At 34.2% G+C, this 22319-nt stretch overlaps 2 protein-coding genes across 3 annotated transcripts; one reads left to right on the top strand and one right to left on the bottom strand.

The window, feature by feature from the left end:
- Positions 1-5107: 5107 nt before the first annotated feature.
- LOC132053107 (rho GTPase-activating protein 2-like) lies at positions 5108-9666 on the top strand. Of its 2 annotated transcripts, XM_059444952.1 has the most exons (5): positions 5108-5445; positions 7877-7997; positions 8098-8448; positions 8762-9375; positions 9457-9666. In XM_059444952.1, the coding sequence occupies exons 1-4, from the start codon at positions 5126-5128 to the stop codon at positions 9362-9364; spliced, it is 1395 nt and encodes a 464-aa protein (XP_059300935.1). In that variant the 5' UTR covers positions 5108-5125; the 3' UTR covers positions 9365-9375; positions 9457-9666. The 2 variants fall into 2 exon arrangements, with proteins under 2 accessions (XP_059300935.1, XP_059300934.1); XM_059444951.1 differs by having other exon boundaries at positions 8762-9666.
- Positions 9667-13443: 3777 nt separating this feature from the next.
- LOC132053108 (RNA-binding protein BRN1-like) lies at positions 13444-19798 on the bottom strand. Its single transcript, XM_059444953.1, has 9 exons — positions 19477-19798; positions 19321-19403; positions 16999-17050; positions 16728-16853; positions 16554-16633; positions 15348-15524; positions 14848-15166; positions 13913-14056; positions 13444-13839 (listed from the first exon to the last, which is right to left on the bottom strand). The coding sequence occupies exons 1-9, from the start codon at positions 19643-19645 to the stop codon at positions 13712-13714; spliced, it is 1278 nt and encodes a 425-aa protein (XP_059300936.1). The 5' UTR covers positions 19646-19798; the 3' UTR covers positions 13444-13711.
- Positions 19799-22319: the final 2521 nt, after the last annotated feature.

Below are 22319 nucleotides of genomic sequence, written 5' to 3' on the forward strand. Positions count from 1 at the left end.
TTATTTTTTGGTCGCGTGAACTATACACAAGAAACAGAGAAAGATAAATCAAACAAAAGTATTAGATAGACCAAGATCCTACCATAATAATAGAAAAACAAAAATTAAAAAAGAATAAAAGATATTTTATGTATATTTTTTCTCAAAAAAAAAAGGACCCATATATATAATAAATAAAATAAAAAATAAAAAAGAGGAGGAAAAGTAATTAATAAGAAGAAGAAAATGAAGGGAATGGTTGAAGTGGCGCAAGGAAAGAGAGCAAAGAAGTCCGACAAAACGTCTATTCAATTTTATTGTTGAGTTCATTTACTTAACGCACTAAATTAGTGCGTAATCCTATTGTTATTTTTTTTTTATTTTTTCCTTCTTTTTTTTTTTGTCCTACAAAAGTCGCATCTTTTATTCTTTTTTAATTTTTCTTTTTGTTTTTCTATTATTATTCTATTTAGGATATTCTATCTAATACTATTTGATTTATCTTTCTCCGTTTCATCAGATAGTTCATTTTGGGGTAATAGATATATTTAAAATAACTCCTGTAGCGCATTTTATACGCTAAAGAATTTTTTTTTTTTGCAAAATTTCTCATATTTTGGATAATTAATTTTTAGTGTGTGTCAAGACCCAAAAACGTTAATATTTTATATAGAACTCGATAATGTAGGCCCAATACATCAAGGATACATAGACGTTCGGATAATCATTTTTAGGGGTCTTAGTGTTTTTTCATATTTGACCAACGTTTGTCAAAACGTCAATATTTTATATAGAACTCGATATTTTTTTAAATGCAACGTATCTAATTTATACTTTTTGTTTTTAGGGGTTGAAAAGGTGCTTAAATATTTTTTTAAAAACTACCCATAAAATAACGTGATCTAAAGTTTATTCTTGTTACAACTAGTTTTTCACCTTATATTTTTTAGAATTAGATTTATATTCAAAATAAAGTTATGTCTTGATTAAAATGTCTACGATTAAATCAAAAACCTTAAAAAATAAAATACTTAACCCATTTCAAAAACTTATCGTGCACTTTTCACTTTTAAAATGAATATAGAACGTGATGTATCTTTTAAAAAAAAAAAAAAATATGGAATAAAAATATTAACCAACTGAGTCTTGACACACGACTAATCGTTGGTCAAAGATGGAAAAACACTAAGTTTTTTTCAAACGATTTTGAAAGTCTAATTTTGGTTTACAAATTATTGAAATAATCGTGTTCTATATAAAATTGATATGGTATAAATTTGGTATAAAATAAGTTTTTTCGAAAAAACTAAGTTTTTTCACACCCTCGATAACCCCTGTAAAATATTATCATGCCGTATCTCTGAATGGTGCCATCGTGTTCGATGTTTTAACGTTGGTGGACAAACTAGGAAAACGTTGGTCAAAGTATGAAAAATCACTGTGTTTTTTAAAAAAAAATTTACCAAATTTTTTTTGGTTAGCTATAAAAATTTTAAAAAATATTTTTAGCGTAGTAAAAAATTAATTTCTCCGTAACTTTTTTTTTGTTGGGGTATTTTTGTTCAATTGATTTTTTTTTGAGTCATTTTGTGAAGGGAGGAAAAACAAATTTCACTAGTAACATTCCATAATTAGATAGACTTCTCCCCAGCATTCATTATAGAAAACAAAATTAAAAAAGAATAAAAGATGCTACCCCACAAAAAATCTACCAATATTCATCCCCTGCCCTCAAATTGTTTGTTTAAAATAAAATAAAAAATAAAAAGAGGAGGAAAAGTTTAATAAGGGAATAATATTTTCTATTTAATTATCAAACACAAGAAAATAAATATTAACACCACTTATTTTTCAAAAAAAATATATATTTTCCTTGAAAAAATACTTTCCTTTTTTTTTTTTTTAAGCGCCCTAAATGTTTCGTTTGTTTTATAACCATCATTCAACTTTTGTACACAAAGAATATAAAAGATAACAAAACAACTAATGCAAATTGACAAACTTAGAAACTAAAAGTGGTCCAACATTGGATTCTGTACCACCTTGCAAAATGTATACAACAAAATTCCTCACCTAACAGATTTGACAACATAAAAGAGAATAGGAACTGAAACTGATTAGGCAACAAAGAAATGATTAGGCTAAATGTTTAGACAACCCCTTGAAATTGACATCATTTGTCAATAAGTCACTTCAATTTTATTAGTGACCAGGTAGAAATATGTCTTTTAAACACATATGTCAGCAATGTCAAGCATGTGAAAATGAAGTATCAAAGCACTAATAGCGTTTGATTTGCCTACAATTTTCTCCCACAAAATCGAATAAATGAATATAAAGACTCAAAACTTAATAAGAGACACTTTTTAAAAGCAAAATTTGCACCGGTTCTTTTTTGCATCCTCTTCTTCTAGTTCTCAACCCAAGCTGACTCATCCAGGAAGACCCACGAAGATGAACAAGGCAACAACTTCAGAAAATTCCTTGAGAAGAATTTATGCAAGTCAGCACAATCACGCACTCAAAAACATCTTTTTCATCACATGCTATAGGGTTCATATGTTTAAGAGACACATTTCTATTGAACGAGGTATCTAATTGGTCACTAGGTAAATTAAAATGTCTAATTAATAAATCATGTCAGTTTTAAGGGGCCATTTAGTTATATAACTATATGAATGCGACCCAAAACTAATTCAGAACTTGTGAAGGCATGATTCTAGTGTTTAAACAGAAAAATAGACTAAAATCCATAACATTTACTTGGAAATCCAAGAAGACAAATAAAAGGCATAGAAAGATAATTTTTTTGTGGACCTATTTTAGCTTTGTTGTTGGTTCTTTTTCTTTGCATTTTTAGTGGGAGGAGGAGGAGGAAAGTTTTGATGAGACAATCAGGGACAGGAAAGGCAAAGGAGGCATCCAAAACCAAAAAGAACATAAAAGTGTAGTAACGATCAAATACTTTATGGTCCATTGGAAAGTTACATAAGATTTTGAATTTGAATACTCCTGTACCAACTCAAGTTGACTATAAGGCGTACTGTTGGGCGAACTGGTTTGAAATCATTTGGATATGCGATTAAAATCATTTTCTCTAATAAAAACCCCACAAGTTGTGAAAACTATCAAAACATTCTCAATTCTTATACAATCTTATCAAATGAGGCCAGTCATAATTCATAACAAAATTAATACGCTAATTCATAACAACCGGCTCAAAATTAATACTAGAAGACTTTTCTAAAAATACAATATCAATTGATCAAATTTTAGTTCAATAAATAAAATTAAACTATGGGTCTATTTTTACAAAATTAAAAGGTTGGTAGACATAAATAAAATTTGGTGGAATTTAATGAGATTGGCAAATGATTGATGGGGGTAATTATTAAAAATATCTACCAACTTATGAGTCTTTTTTTACAAAATATAAACTTATGCGTTAAATTTTATATTTAAAAAAATTAAAACCATACTTTTTTGGATGATTTGGGGTTTGAAGACATTATTTTAAACCATATGTAAAAACGCATGTCCAAACGCTGATTTGAAACCATAGTTTCAAAACTCATGGCCAAATGCCTACTAAGTATGTGGAAGAGATTAAATCAAATCAATCATGGTCCATGATTCCCAAAACTGTGGGGACCGTTTATGGGCCCCTTGGCCCATTTCCAAGACTTTGGATTCTACTCTCTTGTCCTCTCCTTGTTCATTGGTAGTGGCTGCAGCCCAGCCCATCCCAGCCCAGCCCGAAATACAGGATAAAACCTCTAGCCGTTGTTACTCCTTTCAACCTTTTTACTCTACTTTTAGAAATACAATCATGTCAGCTGGTTGTTAGCTTACTGCACGATTAAAGACATTATGCACAACAACGAAACTGTAAATTGGCCAATGTACTCATGTACATCTACTGTTGTGGTTTAATAGTGCTACACATCATAACTATGCTTTAGAGATTTTTTATTATTAAATTGCATACATGTTTTAAGGGGAAAAAGAAAAGGGACAAAGATCTCGAATCATTATGGGAAAAGCTGCATATTGTAATTGGAATCCACCAACGGTCTGGAGGTATTCTATTAGAATCTCTTGCTCGTCTTTTTTACTGGTTTTATTCTCATTATCCCACAATTATTCTATTGATAGACTAAATCAACCTCTTCAATTCTAGCTCAAGATTTGTTGTCCCCATAAAAAATGTCTTACGACACTATAATTTTACCAACTTCGCCTGTGTGAACTTATTTATATTACATGTTTCAAGCCCGAATAAAGGAGGAGAATTATGATAGGCTGACAACCAACGTAAAATTCGTCAATTTATGAAGAATCATCATATTACAAATATCATTATTGTGCTATAGTTTTACTACCAATTAAAAAGCAGATATCATCCTGAAAATGTTACCTATAGCTATCTATTTAAAATGATTGAGTTAGGCACGAGACCCAACATTTGTTAAGATAAAAAATTGATTAGAATGTATAAGTGTGTGGCATATCCATCGACGAGGTAAGTTAAAATTATGGGGGACTAAGAATCAAATCTCACATGCTTTAGATTTTGATGCAAAATTATGCGATATTTATGCATCTTTGATCATTTAATTGTTATCTCCTCAACAAATACTTTTTTGCTTTTAGGTGTGATATAAGTATACATCTACGATGAATAATAACTAGATTATGTCAATAATGAAATTTGACACTCATAAAGTAATAAAGGACGAGTAAATATCATTAATCATAGATGAGCTAATAGTAGTAGCAACCGAATGCAATTTAATACAAATGTATAGGATAATTACTTAAGGTCATCAAAATCTAAAGATCATAGCTTAATTAAATTGCTAAAAACAAGCTTATTTATTGTTACAAATCTTACACTGATTGTCGAACAACCTTCCTGAAAAGCAGAAAGTGTACAAAAGATGTGCCATTATTGAAATTCCTTAGTAATGGAAGGGCTTTCTTGTCATTCCATGTGGATCCGACAAAAAGAAATTTGAAACGAGTGGCCGTTTGAACCCCATAATAAAACTTGTCTTCAATGCAACAACTCTATCTCTTCAAATCTCACTCCAAACCCATTCATATATAGAGAGAGAAAGCGATACGTATAGAGAGAGAAAGTGAAATGACGGGGTTGGTAATGGTGACAAGAGGGGGTGGGTGTGGAAATGGGAAGAACAGCTCATCAAAGGCCACTGCTCAAGAAATACAAAATGAACAGCAGTTGTCTTTGGTGGATTTCATATTAGCAGCTTTAAGGAAATCAATGGTGTCTTGTCGGGTAGATGAAGAAGAAGAGGTAATTTCAGCTGTTCAACAAATGGAAATAGGGTGGCCCACTAATGTACAACATCTAACCCATGTCACTTTCGATCGTTTTCATGGGTTTTTGGGTCTTCCTGTTGAGTTTGAAGTTGAAATCCCATGTAGAGTACCTAGTGCCAGGTTTGTTCTAAATCTCAGCTTTTTTTTTTCGTGTTTTGTGTTATATTTTTCATATTTTTGTTCTGGGTCGACCTTGATTTCTCAGAAAAATGTAGCTCCTTGTTTCTTTTCTTGTCTTATTTGATGTTTAGATCTGATTACTAATGCTTATGACTGAGATAAAGCTGAGACTTTTGGGACTGAAAATAGATTTATCAACTTTTTCGTGTTAAAAAGTGTCTTTATTTTCTACTTGACCAAGTCCGTGCTCTTTCAAGGAGAGAATTTGCTTTACTCAACTGCGCGTCTCGAGTAGTAAATGTGATTTTTATGAGTTTTAAGTTTTGTGAGCTCACAATGTATACGTTTTTAGCACCATATAACAAAAACATGTAAGTCTTCTTCGCAAGTTTGACATGCTAATCTGAAAAATAGAGTAATAATCAACTATGGAGTTTTTGAATGGTTCCTGTAAATGCTGAGAAATTATTAAGGACCCGTTTACCAACAAGAATTATTTACTTTTTTTTTTTTTTTTTTCAGAAATAATTTTTCATTTTATTCCAAAATCAGTATATGGTTATTAATTTCCAAATTCAACTTGAAGTTAGATTCTAAATTTGAAAAAAGGTGAAAAGGGTTAAATATAACCATCTACCTTCATTTATTGATCAGCTTTATCCTTATTTATCTGGCTATTTTCACCCTGTGTTAATAAAGTTAACAAATATACCCCTAATTTGACTTGACGATTTCCCCAAAATCGACCTTAATTAGCTGATTTCACATAAAATTACTCATTTTAAGCGAAACTCTTTTAACTCGACCCCGACCCACTAAACTAAATAACCCATAGTACTAAATTAAACCCCAAATCGGACTGTTGAGGGTTGTGAAAGAGCAGGAGATGGCAGTAGAAAGATGTTTGGTTTTGGAGCATTTGTGGAGACTTGTGGAGTTTGCTTTTTCTTCTTCTTTTTCGCTTTTTCCATTTCTGTTGAAGGAAAAAGTATGATAAGAGATAAAATATGATTTTTACATAATAAGTAAAGACAAAATGAGAAAAAATAATAAGGCGATCACACCAAATCGTTTGTTACATAAAATGGTACTTTTTATCGTTGCGCAATGATGAATTTAACAATACGATACAAAGGCTGAGAAATAATGAAGCCTTTAATTTTGCAGTAGCTGCAAATTTTACTTTGTATTAAGTAGATGACAAAGCTAATCCCTCTCACAAGTCAATACTTCCATTAATGCATGTATCTACTTTCAAAATCTTTCCCATTTCCAGGAGGACTGGAACTAGGTCACTTTCTGCTATGACACTTAGTTATGAGCCTATTTGAGGTCCCTCTTCCTTTTGAGGTCCAAGTCTTATCTCATTTTTGACCAACCAAAATGAAGGTTTATTGATTATTGGTTTCCTATTTAATGATCATATCAGTATCCTTAATTGATTCTTGGTTTTCTATTTAATGATCTGATCAGTATCCTTAATTACACTGCAGTAAAGGAAGGTTATGACCTAGCATTAGTTGGTTGGGACCTTAAAGTGACTAATAAATGATTTGTACAGCCATGAGCCAACTCTTTAATGCTAATAAATTAGAAGTGCTTTTTCTACAGAAACTGCAGACTTTAGGATGTCAAGAGTGAAGTTTTCATCCGCAATCTCACAACTCAAATAGAACATTGGATAAAAATTGAGTTTTGTGTTTAAAGTCAAAATTATGCCTGGGCTCCAGTTTAATGGCAAACAAACTAGGCATTGGTGGGATCATTGACCTGCACTGCATTAGGTATTTGGTCTATGTCATTACAATGTGGAGTACTAATAAGTAATGCCTGATGATGAACTAATGAGTTAATCAAGCTAAAGTTTGCTTACACCTACTTTATCTTACTGATTACCATGAAGTCACTAGCTACCCGCAAGCAAAATTAGTCCCGGTTCAGGAACCAGAATAGCAGCTTAAAAATAAAAATTTGAGGAAACTGGTCATCAAAATTAAGATATTTAAAATGCTGTGCATAGTGAAGACAAAACAAGAATGAAGAGAGGCAGGTGGATCTTCACCTGTGTTTCTTTAGCAAACTATTTAAGAAAATAATAGAGAACGGAAACCTATTTACAAAGTTGGAAGTTAAAAGCCTGTTCAACTATCTTAATCTCTCTCAATTGATACTAATTCCACAATCCACATATATTAAAACTCTTTTAAGTCAGTAATTCTCTTGTATTATGCAGTTCCTGTTTGCGTGTGGGTTTCCTCATGCGGGTGATTATACTTTATTAGGCAGTTGTATGCTTTTCTAACTGTAACATTTTTATTCTGATGAGATTATTCTTCAGAAAACAATAGTTGTCAAATAGAAATCCACAGCAAAATTGATTTCTATTTCTATTTAGTCTTATCTGCTGAACTTTTACCCATTTATTTTGCAGCGTCAGCGTGTTTGGTGTATCTGCAGAGTCGATGCAGTGTTCTTACGATACAAGGGGCAATAGTGTCCCAACTATTCTCTTGTTAATGCAAGAACATTTATACTCACAAGATGGTCTTAAGGTATGACAAATTTTGTCTCATTTCTGATTGATAGAACTTTCTACTGTATTATGTTATGTTGACAATTTTCTAACCAGGTATTTTTGGATGAACCTTTTAGGCTGAAGGAATTTTTCGAATTAACCCAGAGAATAGCCAGGAGGAGCATGTAAGGGACCAGCTAAATAGAGGCATTGTGCCTGAAGATATTGATGTTCATTGTTTGGCCGGTCTTATCAAAGCCTGGTTCCGAGAATTACCATCAGGCGTGCTTGATGGGCTTTCACCAGAACAGGTTTTGCAATGCAACACGGAGGAAGAATTCGTTGAGCTCGTCAAACAGCTTAAACCAACTGAGACTGCATTACTCAACTGGGCAATTGATCTTATGGCTGATGTTGTTGAACAAGAGGAATCCAACAAAATGAACGCCAGAAATATTGCAATGGTTTTCGCCCCAAACATGACTCAGGTAAATGAATATAGACTAAAGCAGTTGGTCATATAAAATATAACATTTCTCATTTTTCTAAGGAGTTGAAGCATTCCATTTTTTGGGACAAGTTACACATTTGCCCCGTCGGCCAAATATGACTACGTTCTTTAGCCAAATATACACTATTATGTATCAAAAATGTATATTTCATGTATATTGTACATTAGCGGGATTACGCTGGGTATGTTGTTGTATACATTAGTAATATACAAAAATTATACATTTGCTGGCAATTATTTTGATAGGCGGCTATTTATGTCAATTTCTCATTTTGTTTTTTTGGGATCAGATGTCTGATCCATTGACAGCTCTCATGCACGCTGTTCAAGTGATGAACTTGCTGAAGACCCTGATAGTGAAAACACTACGGGAGCGTGGAGAAGCAGAAGAAGATGGAGAATATTCACCCATGTCATCTTGTTCTTCTGGTAGACAAACTGATGAGGAATTTGACTCCCAACAAGAGATGGACACTAGCTGTGAATCAGCAGGACCAGCATCAGACGATGATGAACATCGCTACAGCTACAGCAGTGAAGAGAGAGATGAAGTCGAGTCATTGAGTGAGATAGAAGAAAGCTTCTTGCGACAGTTGGACGAGAATGAGCATGCCAAAAATGACTTCCGGAAACAGCTAGAAGGAATTTTGTGCAGAGAACATGTTATTTCCACAGCTACATCTACGGATAACGGAGATTCTTCTGTTTTATTTTCTGACAGTAAAATCGAGACGTCTGGCTTGAGCACTAGTGATGGTGAAGACTCAAGAGGCACTTCAGTTACCCTGGGGCATAAAGTGGAGTCGAAGAGATCAACTGGAGCATGCGGAAGCATGGAGGATGTCAGTATAGTAGACTTAAAAATGGTAGAATCTGCTGTTCCTGTGCAGTAGGTTATTTCTATGTATGTGTTTGATTGAATCTTGCATTTTTAGGAGTCCTGGATTTGTCTTTTGTTAGTGATCTGATGGTTTTTTATGTAAAGTGTTGTAGGCCTTGGGATAGACACAAAATGGTTTGCTTGTGATTGACTTGTGAATCACTGTTCAGCATGGGCTGAACTTGTGCTTGATTGATTCCTTTGTTTTGCTAGCAAAAACGATCTCTAACATTGACAACCATCAATCAATGGTGTAAGAAAAAGGTTTGTTGATCAAGATTGAAAAAGAAAGGCGGATTTGTTTGTATTAGAAAAGCATGGACCTTGATTTCAGATACTAATTGAACTCTTATGATTTGACAAAGAATAGTAGGGAAATTTCTCTCTACAAGATTGTGCTTTATTTCTTGTAATTCTTTCTTAAGACACTGCTGATGTGACAATGAGTACTTTATTGAAATATAGTGCCCTTAAATTAAAAGGAGCGGTTCACTAATTGCCACCCAAATTGGTGGCTATCGATGGAAGGGAATTCAAGAAATGGAAATTTCTCCGTACACTCAATATAAGTTTTTGCATAGGCGAACTACATAAACATCCTTTTAAAAGTTGCCACATTTTTACATTTAAACATCTCAACTGAAGATGTTTCCTATTGAACGACTAATGTATGTCTAAAATGTGCCTGTTAAACCCTTCGGTACTAATCAGATCAGAATGCGTGAATTTTACACAGGATGATTTGGCAAAAACAACCAGTGAAAGGCATTGGTGTCCCTAACTAATACCACAACATAAAAACACTAGTCGTTTGGTAGGAGATGATAGAGAAAATGATACACGCATTAGCTTTGTGTAATCAGGAAAGAAGTTCTTAAAAATAAAGGAAAATTGTTCGACACTTTTTCACTTTGATATACCATGGTTTGCTATTAGTATATTACCTCCGAGATTTTAAGAAGCCAAACAACTTTCCCAAAAGAGCCTATCGTCCTCTTTTTGGTTCTTCAAATTCTCCATAACCAAATCACCACTATCACTAGCTTTGAATTTCTTACAGCGGCCTCCGCCATATCCAATATTATTCCAACGTTGTTCAACTACATCCTCATCATCTTTCTCACTGTTATAAACACTTGTATCTTTACTATCAACTTGAAGGCAACAACTTACAGAAGTCGCATCATCATCATCATCAGCATGAAAGTCCATTTTATCATCATCATAAGCCCGAACGTTGTTATCGGATGACGACTTGCATGACTGTGCATCATCATCGGCAAGACAAATATGATGATGAGAATCCACGGGACCAGTACTATAACTGTTAGAATCAAGCTCTGAATCGCCAGTAGCTTCTAAAAACATAAAGGAAGACACATCGACGAGAATAATGTTCCTAATGTATTCCTCGTCCATTAATTTCCACTGCGACACTATAGCATGCGATAACTTAATAAACGTAGAGAAGTACTATAAAGAAAACGGGAGCAGAGCACACGCAGAGAACAAATAGAAGAAAAGAAATAGACAATATTGTTTGTTAATTGCTGCAGAAGAATTATAAAAAGGCTTGAAGGGAAAATAGTGGGAATTAAGAGGAGGCAGGCTGGTAGACAGCAGCACGACATGTTAAAATAGGAAAAAGCGAGACGATAGCAATAATAAAGACGTGTTGGTGCCAAACTTCTAGAAGGCAATCCATTTTCATGTCCATGTCACATGGACTAGGCACGAAAACTTCGAACTAATCCGGATGTGTAAAGATTTGATGTTAATACGTGCAATTTCTTGTTAATTTTTAATGTATGTTGAATCATTTATACTCGTTTTATACCAGCCAAATGAAAAAGTCATAGAATGTAGACTTTGCAGCTATCAACATTACATCCCATTAAGCATTAGGAGCACCATTTCTTCTAGAAAAAATATCTACGCTGTCCCACGCGTTGCCTAACCTGAAAGAACGTGTCAAACCTTGAATACTGGAGTGCTATACTATTAGTCTAAAAAGATGTTACTATCTTGATGACCTCGAAAATGGTCTGCACCAAATTAGGATCAATAGTGAATTTGACTAGATTCGTACCTTTAAAATTCAAATTAAGTCATTTACCTAATACTAGCCTAGCTTTTTAATTTCTCCATTTTAGGGGAAAAAAGAGAATGTCTTTTGGCTTACGTGCCTTCTCTTCTACAACTCTGAATAGTCTAAATAAATGAAATGATTAACAGAATAATTTCTCATATAGTTGCGAAGACCCATGTAAATACAGTAAAATGCTCATATATTGATCTTTTCAACAAGTTGATTAAGCGTCTTGTTAAGGATTAACCTTTAACTCCTAATTAATATGATTATTTTTGCACGCTTACCCCCAAGCCCGTGGCGTAAGGGACACTTCATACCTCAGCAAAGCTCGCCTCAATGCATTTTGTCTCATCTCACTTTTCTTATAATGGTAGTGTTCAAATAAGCTTGGACGCACCTTCACTATTCTACTAGTACCTTGCTACCTTTCACCAATACAAGTACCAAATAACTTTATCTAACCTTTCTATCTCTGCTGAGATTTGAACACTAATCTCTAAAATTTTCACCCACTTTATTGACCACTAAGCTACACCCTTTAAGTACACTAACCTGAAATAATAATTTTAATCTTAAACTACCATTATTGACCCAATAACTTCAACTTAATCCGTAAAATAACAAGTACTAACATTCTACATCCTCTAGTTGATGCAAACAATAAGCTTTAGATCAAGTTCTCGCCATGTTCTCTGACACACTCCGGCAAAGACCACGAGAAAAACAAAGGAAAAATTAGGCACAACAATCAGAAAGAACTTCAAAATACCATATTATCATAACTAGAAACTGGACCTAATGCACAGGAAACATGTTTTCTTACTACCAAGCTGACACAAAAGGTGTTTCTTTAGTAGGTATATAATCCTCTCTTGCAGATCCACCAGAAGCTTTGTGTTCATATGATGCTTATGACAGGTACTTTGTGCATGGAAGTTTCTTCAGTAATGATACATCTGCAACCATGATACTCCTTTCCTTTATAGTGTAATATTTTATGATTTGTGCAAACAATTAGTGCAAATACAAAGTAAGACTAAACGGAACACGGGACAAAATTTTGAGGCTGTCCTGATGAACCCATTGCATAACAAGACAACTCCCTAGGACAACTTTCATCGTACTTGAATTAGAATGCAACACCAAATAAGAGGGGTTCTGATAAAGTAGAGGTGATAGAGGCAACCGAACGATTGAAATACCGGGGCAACAATTGCTGGTTCAACAATAAATGGCAGAAACATAACATAAACTTTGGATAATTGAATTCTACATCAGACCTTACCATCCATACAGGAATGAGAACCTCCACCAATCATCAGCTAGTATTGAATTAATTGCTTTGGAATAACTAGCATTACTTACATATAAAAAGAAAAGGTAATAACAATTATAGCTAACAATATGATAACACCATGGAAAATTTTCAAAATACACCAAGAAGTCCAACCATTTGATGAGTAAGCATGCTGATGAATGAAATGCAGATCTCTACAGAATATGCAAATGTTTTCTCCAAACCTCCACGGAAAACGGCACCTCACCAACTAGACAGGAAATATACATTCTCACTATCCTTGCAAGGCGATAGGCGATAGGAACCTGATTCAACATCCTGAAACTAGTAAACGAGAGAAAACAATGAGAATCATAATCTCTTGGCAAATAAGCATCAATATTGCAACCAAAGACTAAAAACATCAAAGTTGATCTCAGAGCCAGAAACCCCCCACCCCCACAGGGTGTAGTTAAGTCATGAACGGAAAATGCCCCCAACTTCGTCTGACTTCATATATAATTTCATAGGCTATTAAAAAAGGAACAAACTTGTAAGTAGTGAGCATAGAGGTGCAGAAAGGAAAAGAATGCTTCCAGGATGCTCTGTGCCTCTATGCGCAGGGGTATATCTTTTTAAAAAATTGCATTTTGAAACAGAGGAAAGGGGGAAGGGGGAAAACATTACATTTAACAATATGAAGGAAAAAGAAACAAGAAACTACTAACTTAATGACAATCATAACAATTAGAAGAATCAATGAATTTACAAATGTCGGAATGTTTATCCATGCTGCACAAGTTACAGATTAAAGTGGAACAAGAATTACAAGTTTCTGGGCCTTCAATCCATAGGGGAACTACAATTAGCATTCAGTTGCCATGTCACTGCTAAATTTTTACAATCAGCTCCCAGTGGCTGTTCAAATGTAGCAACTCCCTAGTGGCTTACGTGGGACCACTGATGCACAGAATCAGCCTCCCCCCCACATATCAATAAGGTTTGTTCTGTTTATTTTCTCTTTTAAGCTGAACCTTCAACTTTTTCCCGTCTAGTTGGAAACCATTCATCATTTTGATTGCGGATTGTGCAGCATCTGGAGAGTCATAACTTACAAATCCTGCAGAAAGAAGCTCAATCATAAATGGAATACTGATTTTGATTGAATTATTAGAAAGTCTAAGGGTTCATACCAAAACATTTACTAACACCAGTAGCTTTGTCCACAAAAACTTTGGCACTCAAGACCGTACCAAATTGTTGAAATGTGTTTGCAAGCTCTTGATCACCAAATTCTTGAGGAATGTGGTAAATAAATAAATTAGCACCAGGTGGACCTGTAACAATGAGATTTATCTTTCATAAGCAAGCAACTTAATTTCATATAAGAAAATCAACTATTCACTGGGAAAGTTAAGTGCAAGCAATTCAAGTTAACATGCTAATCAAAAAACAGAAAGGTGGGGGGGGGGGGGGTTCAAGTGACACTTCCACCATTCTACTGCATAAAGTGGTCCAACCAGGCAAATATCCTAAATATGTGTGCTGCTTACACTGAATTTGTGTCTATATAGTCCAGATCTTATCCTTTTCTTGTATGATAGTAAGTTTGGAACTTGTCTATGAAATCTCAATCAAGAAGTTGGAAGACAGTCACGCTAGGCAAAAAGAAGGAAAGGAAATAGCTAATTAAATAATGCAAAGATAACAATACTGGCCGAAGCTCTCTACGCTCTTTGATAATTGTTTTACTAAGGACATATTGACGAATTTCGTAGTTCGCACGACAAATGCATTAATTTAATTGGCTCCAGGAGTCCCATCTAAAACTAAGCCAAACTAAATATCATCAGTAAGTCTGAATAAGTACTTTCTACATCAAGATCTCAGTCATATTACGACTCTGATTTTCTTCTTCTGTTTCTTCTATTAGTTGCTTCCCTTAAAAATGAATAGGTGCAAAATCACCATCTCAGATGTCCGGTAATCATTAATGATATGGAACACAAGCTCGGGAAAAGAATAAACCAAGAAAGAAAAAGTAGCCTTGTTCAGATAAATGCACTGGGAACCGATCCTTCAAATCAACAAGTATTACTAAAGCATTTTAAAATAAAATTTTGACAACCTTCAACTTGACCCCCAGTATTTGAACTGACATCTGAAGATGCTGCAGAATGCCTGTTTGCGGTATAAGGAGGTAGATAACCAGTAACGCCTCCAGGATAGCGCATGGGATATTGAAGCCCTTGTACAGCCCTGTAAGCAGATGCCAGATAGCTTCCAGGTGACATGGCATAATTTCTTGGGATAATTCCAGGTGTTAGACCAGCTGCAACTCCACGTAGAGTACCTCGTTGGTTTATGGATGGAACAGTATTCTGAAATGAAGGTTGATTCTGTACTGATGGTTGACGATACTGCATGAGCCCATATGTCCCAGTAGTCTGCAAAATGGCATGTTAACTTGAACTACCCCTTAAATTGATCACTGAAGCAAGAATGATATAAATGTAATGAAAACGAAAAGAATCACGAAAGGAGCATGCCAATTCAATATCAGAGATAAAGCAAGGAAACCAGGAGTTTGACTTGATCACAGATACTGCTGAACACAATTCAACCAACCTGATAACCATAGCCATTATATGGTGGCATATAACCCATGGATAGAGATCCATATAAAGACGGATGCTGTCCAGAGTTGGAAGCATTAGATGCCTGAGAGAAAGCTTTCTGAGCCCTCCTAGCTTGCCTTTCCCTTTCTGTATCTGCCCACTTGACCACCAAAGGGACAGTTGAACCCTGGATGGACAGTATAATAGAAAAAATTAATCTAAACGACCAGTAAACAGAAGTCTTGAAGAGTAAAACTTGACATGACAATGTAAAATTGATAAAAGGATTTAGTCAATGTGCTTAAACCTTCATTGTGAAAAGAAAGCAAATAAACTTACACAGCTGTAGGGTCCCCTGTTCCCAGAAAAACTACTAGGAAAAGAGATGCCTAATGATTCAGATCATCACTACCGCCAGAATCAAATATCTGGAAAATGACAATTTACATAGAAAGAAAATAGGAAAGCAATAACCAGCACCTACTCAGGTATCGTAATGATACAAACTTCGCACAGGGTTAGATTTCGAAACAACAATAATTTAATTGGATGTTTTAAAATTTTAACATACCCATCAGTCTGAGCACTAAATTTCCCCATGTTGGCTTCTAATTTCTAAATTAATTAGGTAGGTATAAGTGAGCATCCACCTTCCGATCAACTGCTTAGGATTCATAAGTTCCTCTAGAACATATGAGCTCTGAAGCGATCAAATACATATCTCATAGCACAAATGTTTGATTTTGCTTCCTAGACATTACTATCTCAACCTGAAGAATTACACCACAGTATCTCCAGAGATTAATCAAACAGCTTGGTAAAAATTTCAAGTACACTAACATCCAGCAGATATCCAACATATAATAAAAGCCATTCAAATAAACAGACCAGAAGCCACCTCCACTAATTGACCCCAACTTACAGCCAAAATTGGCAATCCCGTGATGAAGAGAATAGAGTTACTCCTACAAAGGAGTAATGATTACATAAGCAACTCAACAAACGAAGGTAACTCGATATTCAAAATATTTGAACTTACCAAAAGGAAAAAATTCTGAATAATTGAGCATTATTACAGCTCCAGAGAAAGGAAAATAACCAGATCAATTGTTAAAGAAAGATCACACACAATGCAAATCTCAAATACCCACAAAAATCAAATTTCAAAGGTTTCACAGTAGTGACCTAAGAGGCTAACATGAAGAGAGAAACAAACCTCCATGGTATGCTTTCCATTAAGGGCCTCTACTGCTGCAGTTGCTTGTTCTTTTTTCTCATACTTCAAGAAAGCATATCCTACCAGAAACAAAGCCATTTTTTGGTGATGAATTAATTATTTTTCCCTCACGAAAAGTTTACGTGAAGGATTATTAGACAGTGTCGGCTGTACCTCTACCAGTTTGCTGAGAACCTCTGAGAATTTGCAAATCTGTAATGGTCCCATATTGAGAAAATAAGGAGGAGACTTCGGAGTCAGAAACATTCTTTGGCAACATACCCACAAAAAGCTTGTGCTCTGAATTTCATGTTAAGAGAAAGAAGAAAAAGAAAGAGAATGAGAGAAAATAAGGAAAAGTAAAGAAGGGGAAACTTGAATCATGTGAATCAAATAACCATGTAAGAACAAATATCATAAGATGAGAATTTAAATTATAGTACACCTAGCCTCTCCAACTCGCCATCAGCATACTTCACTTGCAATGGACTAGAAGCCTGAATTGGACACAGAGAAGAGGACGCCTTTATTATCATAAGACAAGCATGTCATGCCAAATATAAAAGAACAGCAGATCACAAATAAACTTAATAAGCTCAGTATTCAGGTTAGATGTTCTCTTGCATCAATCTTTATTTATTTGTGATAAAGAGTTAGAAAGCAAAACGACGACTTAGATGCGTTAAATGCTCCAGTGTATCAACACCAATACCCTATCACTTTAATACATTATGTGCAACTCTTGACGCGATGTCTGGAAATAAATGTGCAAAATTAAAGCATAAATACATTTTATCAGACCACTGTGGAACAATCTGTATAAATTTATCAACTATGACTAAATTTTTTTGAGAATGAACTATGACTAAATTTTGGTCCCATCCATAATAGCAACACCTCTAGATTAGCTGCTTTTACCACTTGTATGTTTTAACGGTCATTAGATGCTCTGACCAAGATCAACTGCTAATTGATACAACCAACCATGACATCTACTAAGAAACCAAATTACTCTGGAAAGGACCTTCATCATACTTTTTTGATAAATAGGTCAGTGAAAGGACCTTCATCATACTTATTCCTTTTCTTCTGAACACAAGAGACTAGCACGGAGTGGTGAAAAGGATGGAACCTAATATTGACCGCTCCTAGTTTGCAATGTTGAGCAACTCAGATTATTTTCTTTTTCCCGAGCATATGTGGGCCCTTCTCGCCTCTCCCCCATAAAGCATGTGAAGCTATTATCCATAGTATAGTGCATCCTTCTTTCTTTCTTTTTATTTTTTATTTTTTTTATTTTTATGACATGGGAACCCGCAGCCGCTACCCTTCGGGAGCGCACAGGGGAAACCCCGCTCGTGTGCAATAGCCCGCAAACCACATAGAAGAGAAAACCCGCACTAGGCAAGCCCCGTGCGACAAGCTCGACTCAGAAGGCAAATCCCTTGTTGTTGTAGGCAGGGGGTTTCGAACCTAAGACCTCATTATGGACCCCATGCTCAACCAACTGAGCCACCCTTGCGGGTTATAGTGCATCCTTCTTCTTTTCCAACTTTCTCACAAGCTTCTATTCTCTCCTAAACAGCTGCTTCATTTTCCTTAACATTCTTGTAGCTGCAATATACTGTCAGTAAGTGTGCAGTGTACCACGGACAAGGCTGTGTTTATATTGTACATATCCTGTAACAGCATAGGGAAACTAGATACTATTTCTATTGCTACTTCTTCTTTCCCCAGTCACCTATAGGCTCTCCTAGAGAAGATCTCTCCTCATTGCACACTCTACTTGTAGGTACAAACATACTAAGTTGTCCAGTCAGTTAAGACTTCAATGAAAACTGTTGTAATTCTCTGTGTTGTCAAACTTAAGCCCTGAAGCGCGGCTCAAAACATGTTGAGCGATTCGCCTCGCTTTATGTGCGCTTCAGTGTCATCGTCAAGGCTCTAAGTCATACTTTCCCTTGCCAATGAGCCTCTCTTGAAGAGGTGACACTAGATAATTGATATTTCACTTTATTGTAATGTTTTTACATTTTCTTTGCCCATATATTTGTTATTCATGCTTATTATTATTGGTCTTGGACTTAACATATATATCTTCTTTCACCATTGCGCCTTGTTTCATTAAAGCCTACGCTCCTTGCGCTTAAAGCCCCAGCTGACCTTAGAGCTTTTTTGTGCTTTTCGCTTTTAATTTACTACAATACGAAAACATGAGAGGACGGGACATGCAGCTTGAATCCAGAATTCAGGTCTTAGTAAAGACCACTCACCAGCTGGAACAGCCTTTATCTCGCAAAAGCCTCAACTGTCCTCACCCCAGTTCAGGAGGTCATCCACATTCTCCATTATTACACCAAGATAGTACAGTTCGTAAATAAAAACATCCAATCATGGTACTTATTTTTGTCTATATTGCTAAACTCACAACTTTTAGTCGGCAATTCACTTCTCACTACACTGTCATGCTGAAAACAGATACTCCTATATTCCTGGTGTTACAACATGAGACAATGCCAAAACATTTCTCTTGAAGATGGTCAATTAAGTAACTTCAGTCACTAGGTAAAATCAACATCGAACTTTATCATGGCTCTATTGGGGATTATTTTAACAAGAAAGACTAAAACCAGCAGCTAAATTTTAGAAAATAAAAGAAAAACTTGAACAAATGACACAGATTCCACTGCATTATAATGTTTCACTTATCTTGTTTAATTAATAAAATAAAGTATAATGCATGTCCACATTATACAAAAAGACTGACCCCAGGAAGTGTGTGTTTATTGTGACAAGCAGTTACAGCCTTGTCCGCTTCTTCTCTCGACGGGCAAATCACAAAACAACATCCTGAAAAAACATGCAAATCCTTTAAGGAACAGTCAACGCAACAATTTGCGATCCAGAAAACATGTAATTTAACCTCGAGAAGCGCGTGTAGTCTTGTCTTTAATGATGTTGACTTCCTCAATAACTGCAAACTCTTTGAACATCTCCATAAGTTGTTCTTCCGTCATTTGCTTCGGTACTTGACCTACAAACAGCTTCACGCTCTCTTCGCTGTGCTCACGCGCTCTCTCCTCCTCAGCCATTACTGCCACAATCACACGCGCTCTCTGTCTGCCTATTTTCGTCCTCGGTGTCGAGTTTTGTTTTCAGGAAATTGGAGACTTTTTAGATGGCAAAAATGGACTTTCACTCCCTTTTTAGTAGTTTGATGTGTGTAAATAACCTTGGTTTGGGAAGTATATTACGAGATTGCCACTGAATTTGTTCTTTGGCTCCTGTGACAGTTGAGGGGTCGTGACAATTGTAACCAATAAATTCGACAAAAAAGACACCAATGTAGTGTGGATCTGGAACAGCTTGCATGGTACATTGACGTAATTGTCCCTTTACTATTATAAATGTCTTGTACCGAGTCTCACGTGTCTTCTCATTTGAGCTTATCAAAGAGGGATATGCAAAAGTAGATGTGCCTGCGTTGACTAAACTGAGGTTAGTACGCCATTTTTCTTGCTTCTTTTTTAGCGTGTGGGTAAACGCATGACATGATCACGAGGAAAAAGTCCAAATTTGCTGATCAAAATTGCGAAATGATCTAAATGTGCAATTTCATTATGATCGGGGTCAGATATATGTTTGTTATTACAAAAATAGATTATATTTGGCCTTATTGATAACTACTAGTGTCAAACTGACGTTAAAATTTTAGTTTGTAGATATCTTTTAAATTTTTCTGCTTTTGCTACTTTGTTTTTGTAACATCAATCTGGTACTTCGAAAGACTTCTAAAATATTAAAGTATAAAAATGTACCTGAAAACTCAGTTTATATATTAGATTTTTTTTAAAAAAAAAAAATCAAACATTTGAAAGCTCTTCTAATTTCTATTTTACTTACGTATTTTGAGATTAAAGTCTCTGATGATCCAAATTGAGTTTCAGATGTTAAATTAATTTCATTTGTTTCTTTGAATTGAATCCATATTGGCTAACTTATTTTTTACCAAAGATATTACAATATTCAATGTATGTCAAATATATTTGATGCGCAAATATTGTTGCATGATGAAATCAATAAAGTTAACTTACAAATAAATATAAATAATTAAAAGCCTTGATATTACAAGAATTTTTTGTAGATTCTTTCAAATTAAATTAAAAAAAATACTGAAAAGTCAATAGAATTAATTGTTCTGACTTTAAGCTTTCTTTTACTTTCCAAAAGGTGCATCTTAAAAAATAACATTTTTTTACCTTTTCTTAATTTCATAAACCATTTTATGAAATCTACATTGTAATAATATTTTCATGTTAAATGTAACTATTTTATCCTAAACTATATAAAATATCGATTATCCGATATTTTACAAAATATTTTAATATTTAAGAAAAAAGTAAAAAATATAATTTTTGCAATTGTCTAGTATTATTACTGTTTGAAAATCAAATTGTATTTTCTTTAACTACATTATTTTTTAAAACCTTTTTAGAATATATAAAAAAAAAATATAGTTACTCTTTTAATATAGTAAATAAATTTTATTTTAATAGTGTGCGCACATAAAATTTATTAATTAACTACTGTACTTCGGAATTCATTTTTTCGATTGAGACGGAGGGACTGTAATTTACATTTTGGAAGTATTTAATAATGATATAAGTAATTTATATTTATTTTCTTAATTTAAAACTTAATACAAACTTAAGTGAAATCCTTATAAATTACTTATGTTCGCCAGTATGTATGACATAAGATTGTAGGAGAAAATTAAAAAGAAATTACTAAATGGATGAATAAAAATTAAAATAGCAAATGATAAATGGTAAATAACATTAATAAATAATAAGAATAATATTTTAGTTCAATAATTAAACCTATATTAAGATAGAATTGAATGACATGATAACTCTTTATGTGTCTATAATAAATTCTTAAGGAAAAACATAATTTGAAACAAGTTTAATAATATTTCTACATAAAATATTCAAAAATGTATGAGTTGCTTTGAGGGGCCTCTATAACTTTTTTCATAATCATTATTTTTCGGGGCATGAAAAAAGTCTCCAAAGTTTTCAAAATTTACCAAAATGTGTGTAGATTCACAAAGCCATTAAAATTTTAATTAAGGGTAAAAAGAGTCAAAAACAAATTCACGTGAAGACTACAAAAAAGTAAAGTAATGAAAAGTAGATAATAAAATTAAAACATAATTTGACCTTAAAAATAAATTTGGGACCTAGAAGTAATTGATTAAAAAGTTTAACATTAGATTGAAATTTTTTGTGAGGACTACAAATATCCTTTGATTGTCCCTTATATATAGTAATAATTAGAATCTTTTCAATACGCGGAAGTGCACATATACCTGATTTTCAAACCACCATCACAAAATCACTCATTCAAATCATTTCTCTCACACCTTTACCTTTACGATTTTCATAATCACCATTTCTCGTCCACTAGAAGAGCACCCGCCCTAAACCCCTATAATCCATCTCGAAACCATTTCACACTCTCTTATTAGGTGTGTAATAGGTCGCCGGGATAGTTTAAGTGTGAAAATGACTTTTGGGGTATAGTTTAAGGGTTAATTTATGTCTTTTCCCCATAAATTTATTATTTTACTAGTATATAGTCTTAAAAGCCGTAGAAAACAATTTCTATCATCACTAGATCATAGCCGAGTTATTTTTCCTTAAAATAATTTTCAAGAAAAGAATTAAATGGAATCCGATTTCTTGGTGGAAAAGAAAGACCTAG

The sequence above is a fragment of the Lycium ferocissimum genome, chromosome 4, assembly GCF_029784015.1.
Source record: "Lycium ferocissimum isolate CSIRO_LF1 chromosome 4, AGI_CSIRO_Lferr_CH_V1, whole genome shotgun sequence".
Taxonomy (NCBI): Eukaryota; Viridiplantae; Streptophyta; class Magnoliopsida; order Solanales; family Solanaceae; genus Lycium; species Lycium ferocissimum.

Coding starts and splice junctions, on each gene's coding strand:
- LOC132053107 (XM_059444951.1), top strand. CDS start 5,126: ATGACGGGGTTGGTAATGGTGACAAGAGGGGGTGGGTGTGGAAATGGG. Junction 5,446..7,876: donor TGTAGAGTACCTAGTGCCAG/GTTTGTTCTAAA, acceptor TTTATTTTGCAG/CGTCAGCGTGTTTGGTGTAT. Junction 8,449..8,761: donor TCGCCCCAAACATGACTCAG/GTAAATGAATAT, acceptor TTTTGGGATCAG/ATGTCTGATCCATTGACAGC.
- LOC132053108 (XM_059444953.1), bottom strand. CDS start 19,645: ATGGCTGAGGAGGAGAGAGCGCGTGAGCACAGCGAAGAGAGCGTGAAG. Junction 19,404..19,476: donor GACTACACGCGCTTCTCGAG/GTTAAATTACAT, acceptor ATGTTTTTTCAG/GATGTTGTTTTGTGATTTGC. Junction 16,854..16,998: donor TGGCGAGTTGGAGAGGCTAG/GTGTACTATAAT, acceptor CATGAAATTCAG/AGCACAAGCTTTTTGTGGGT.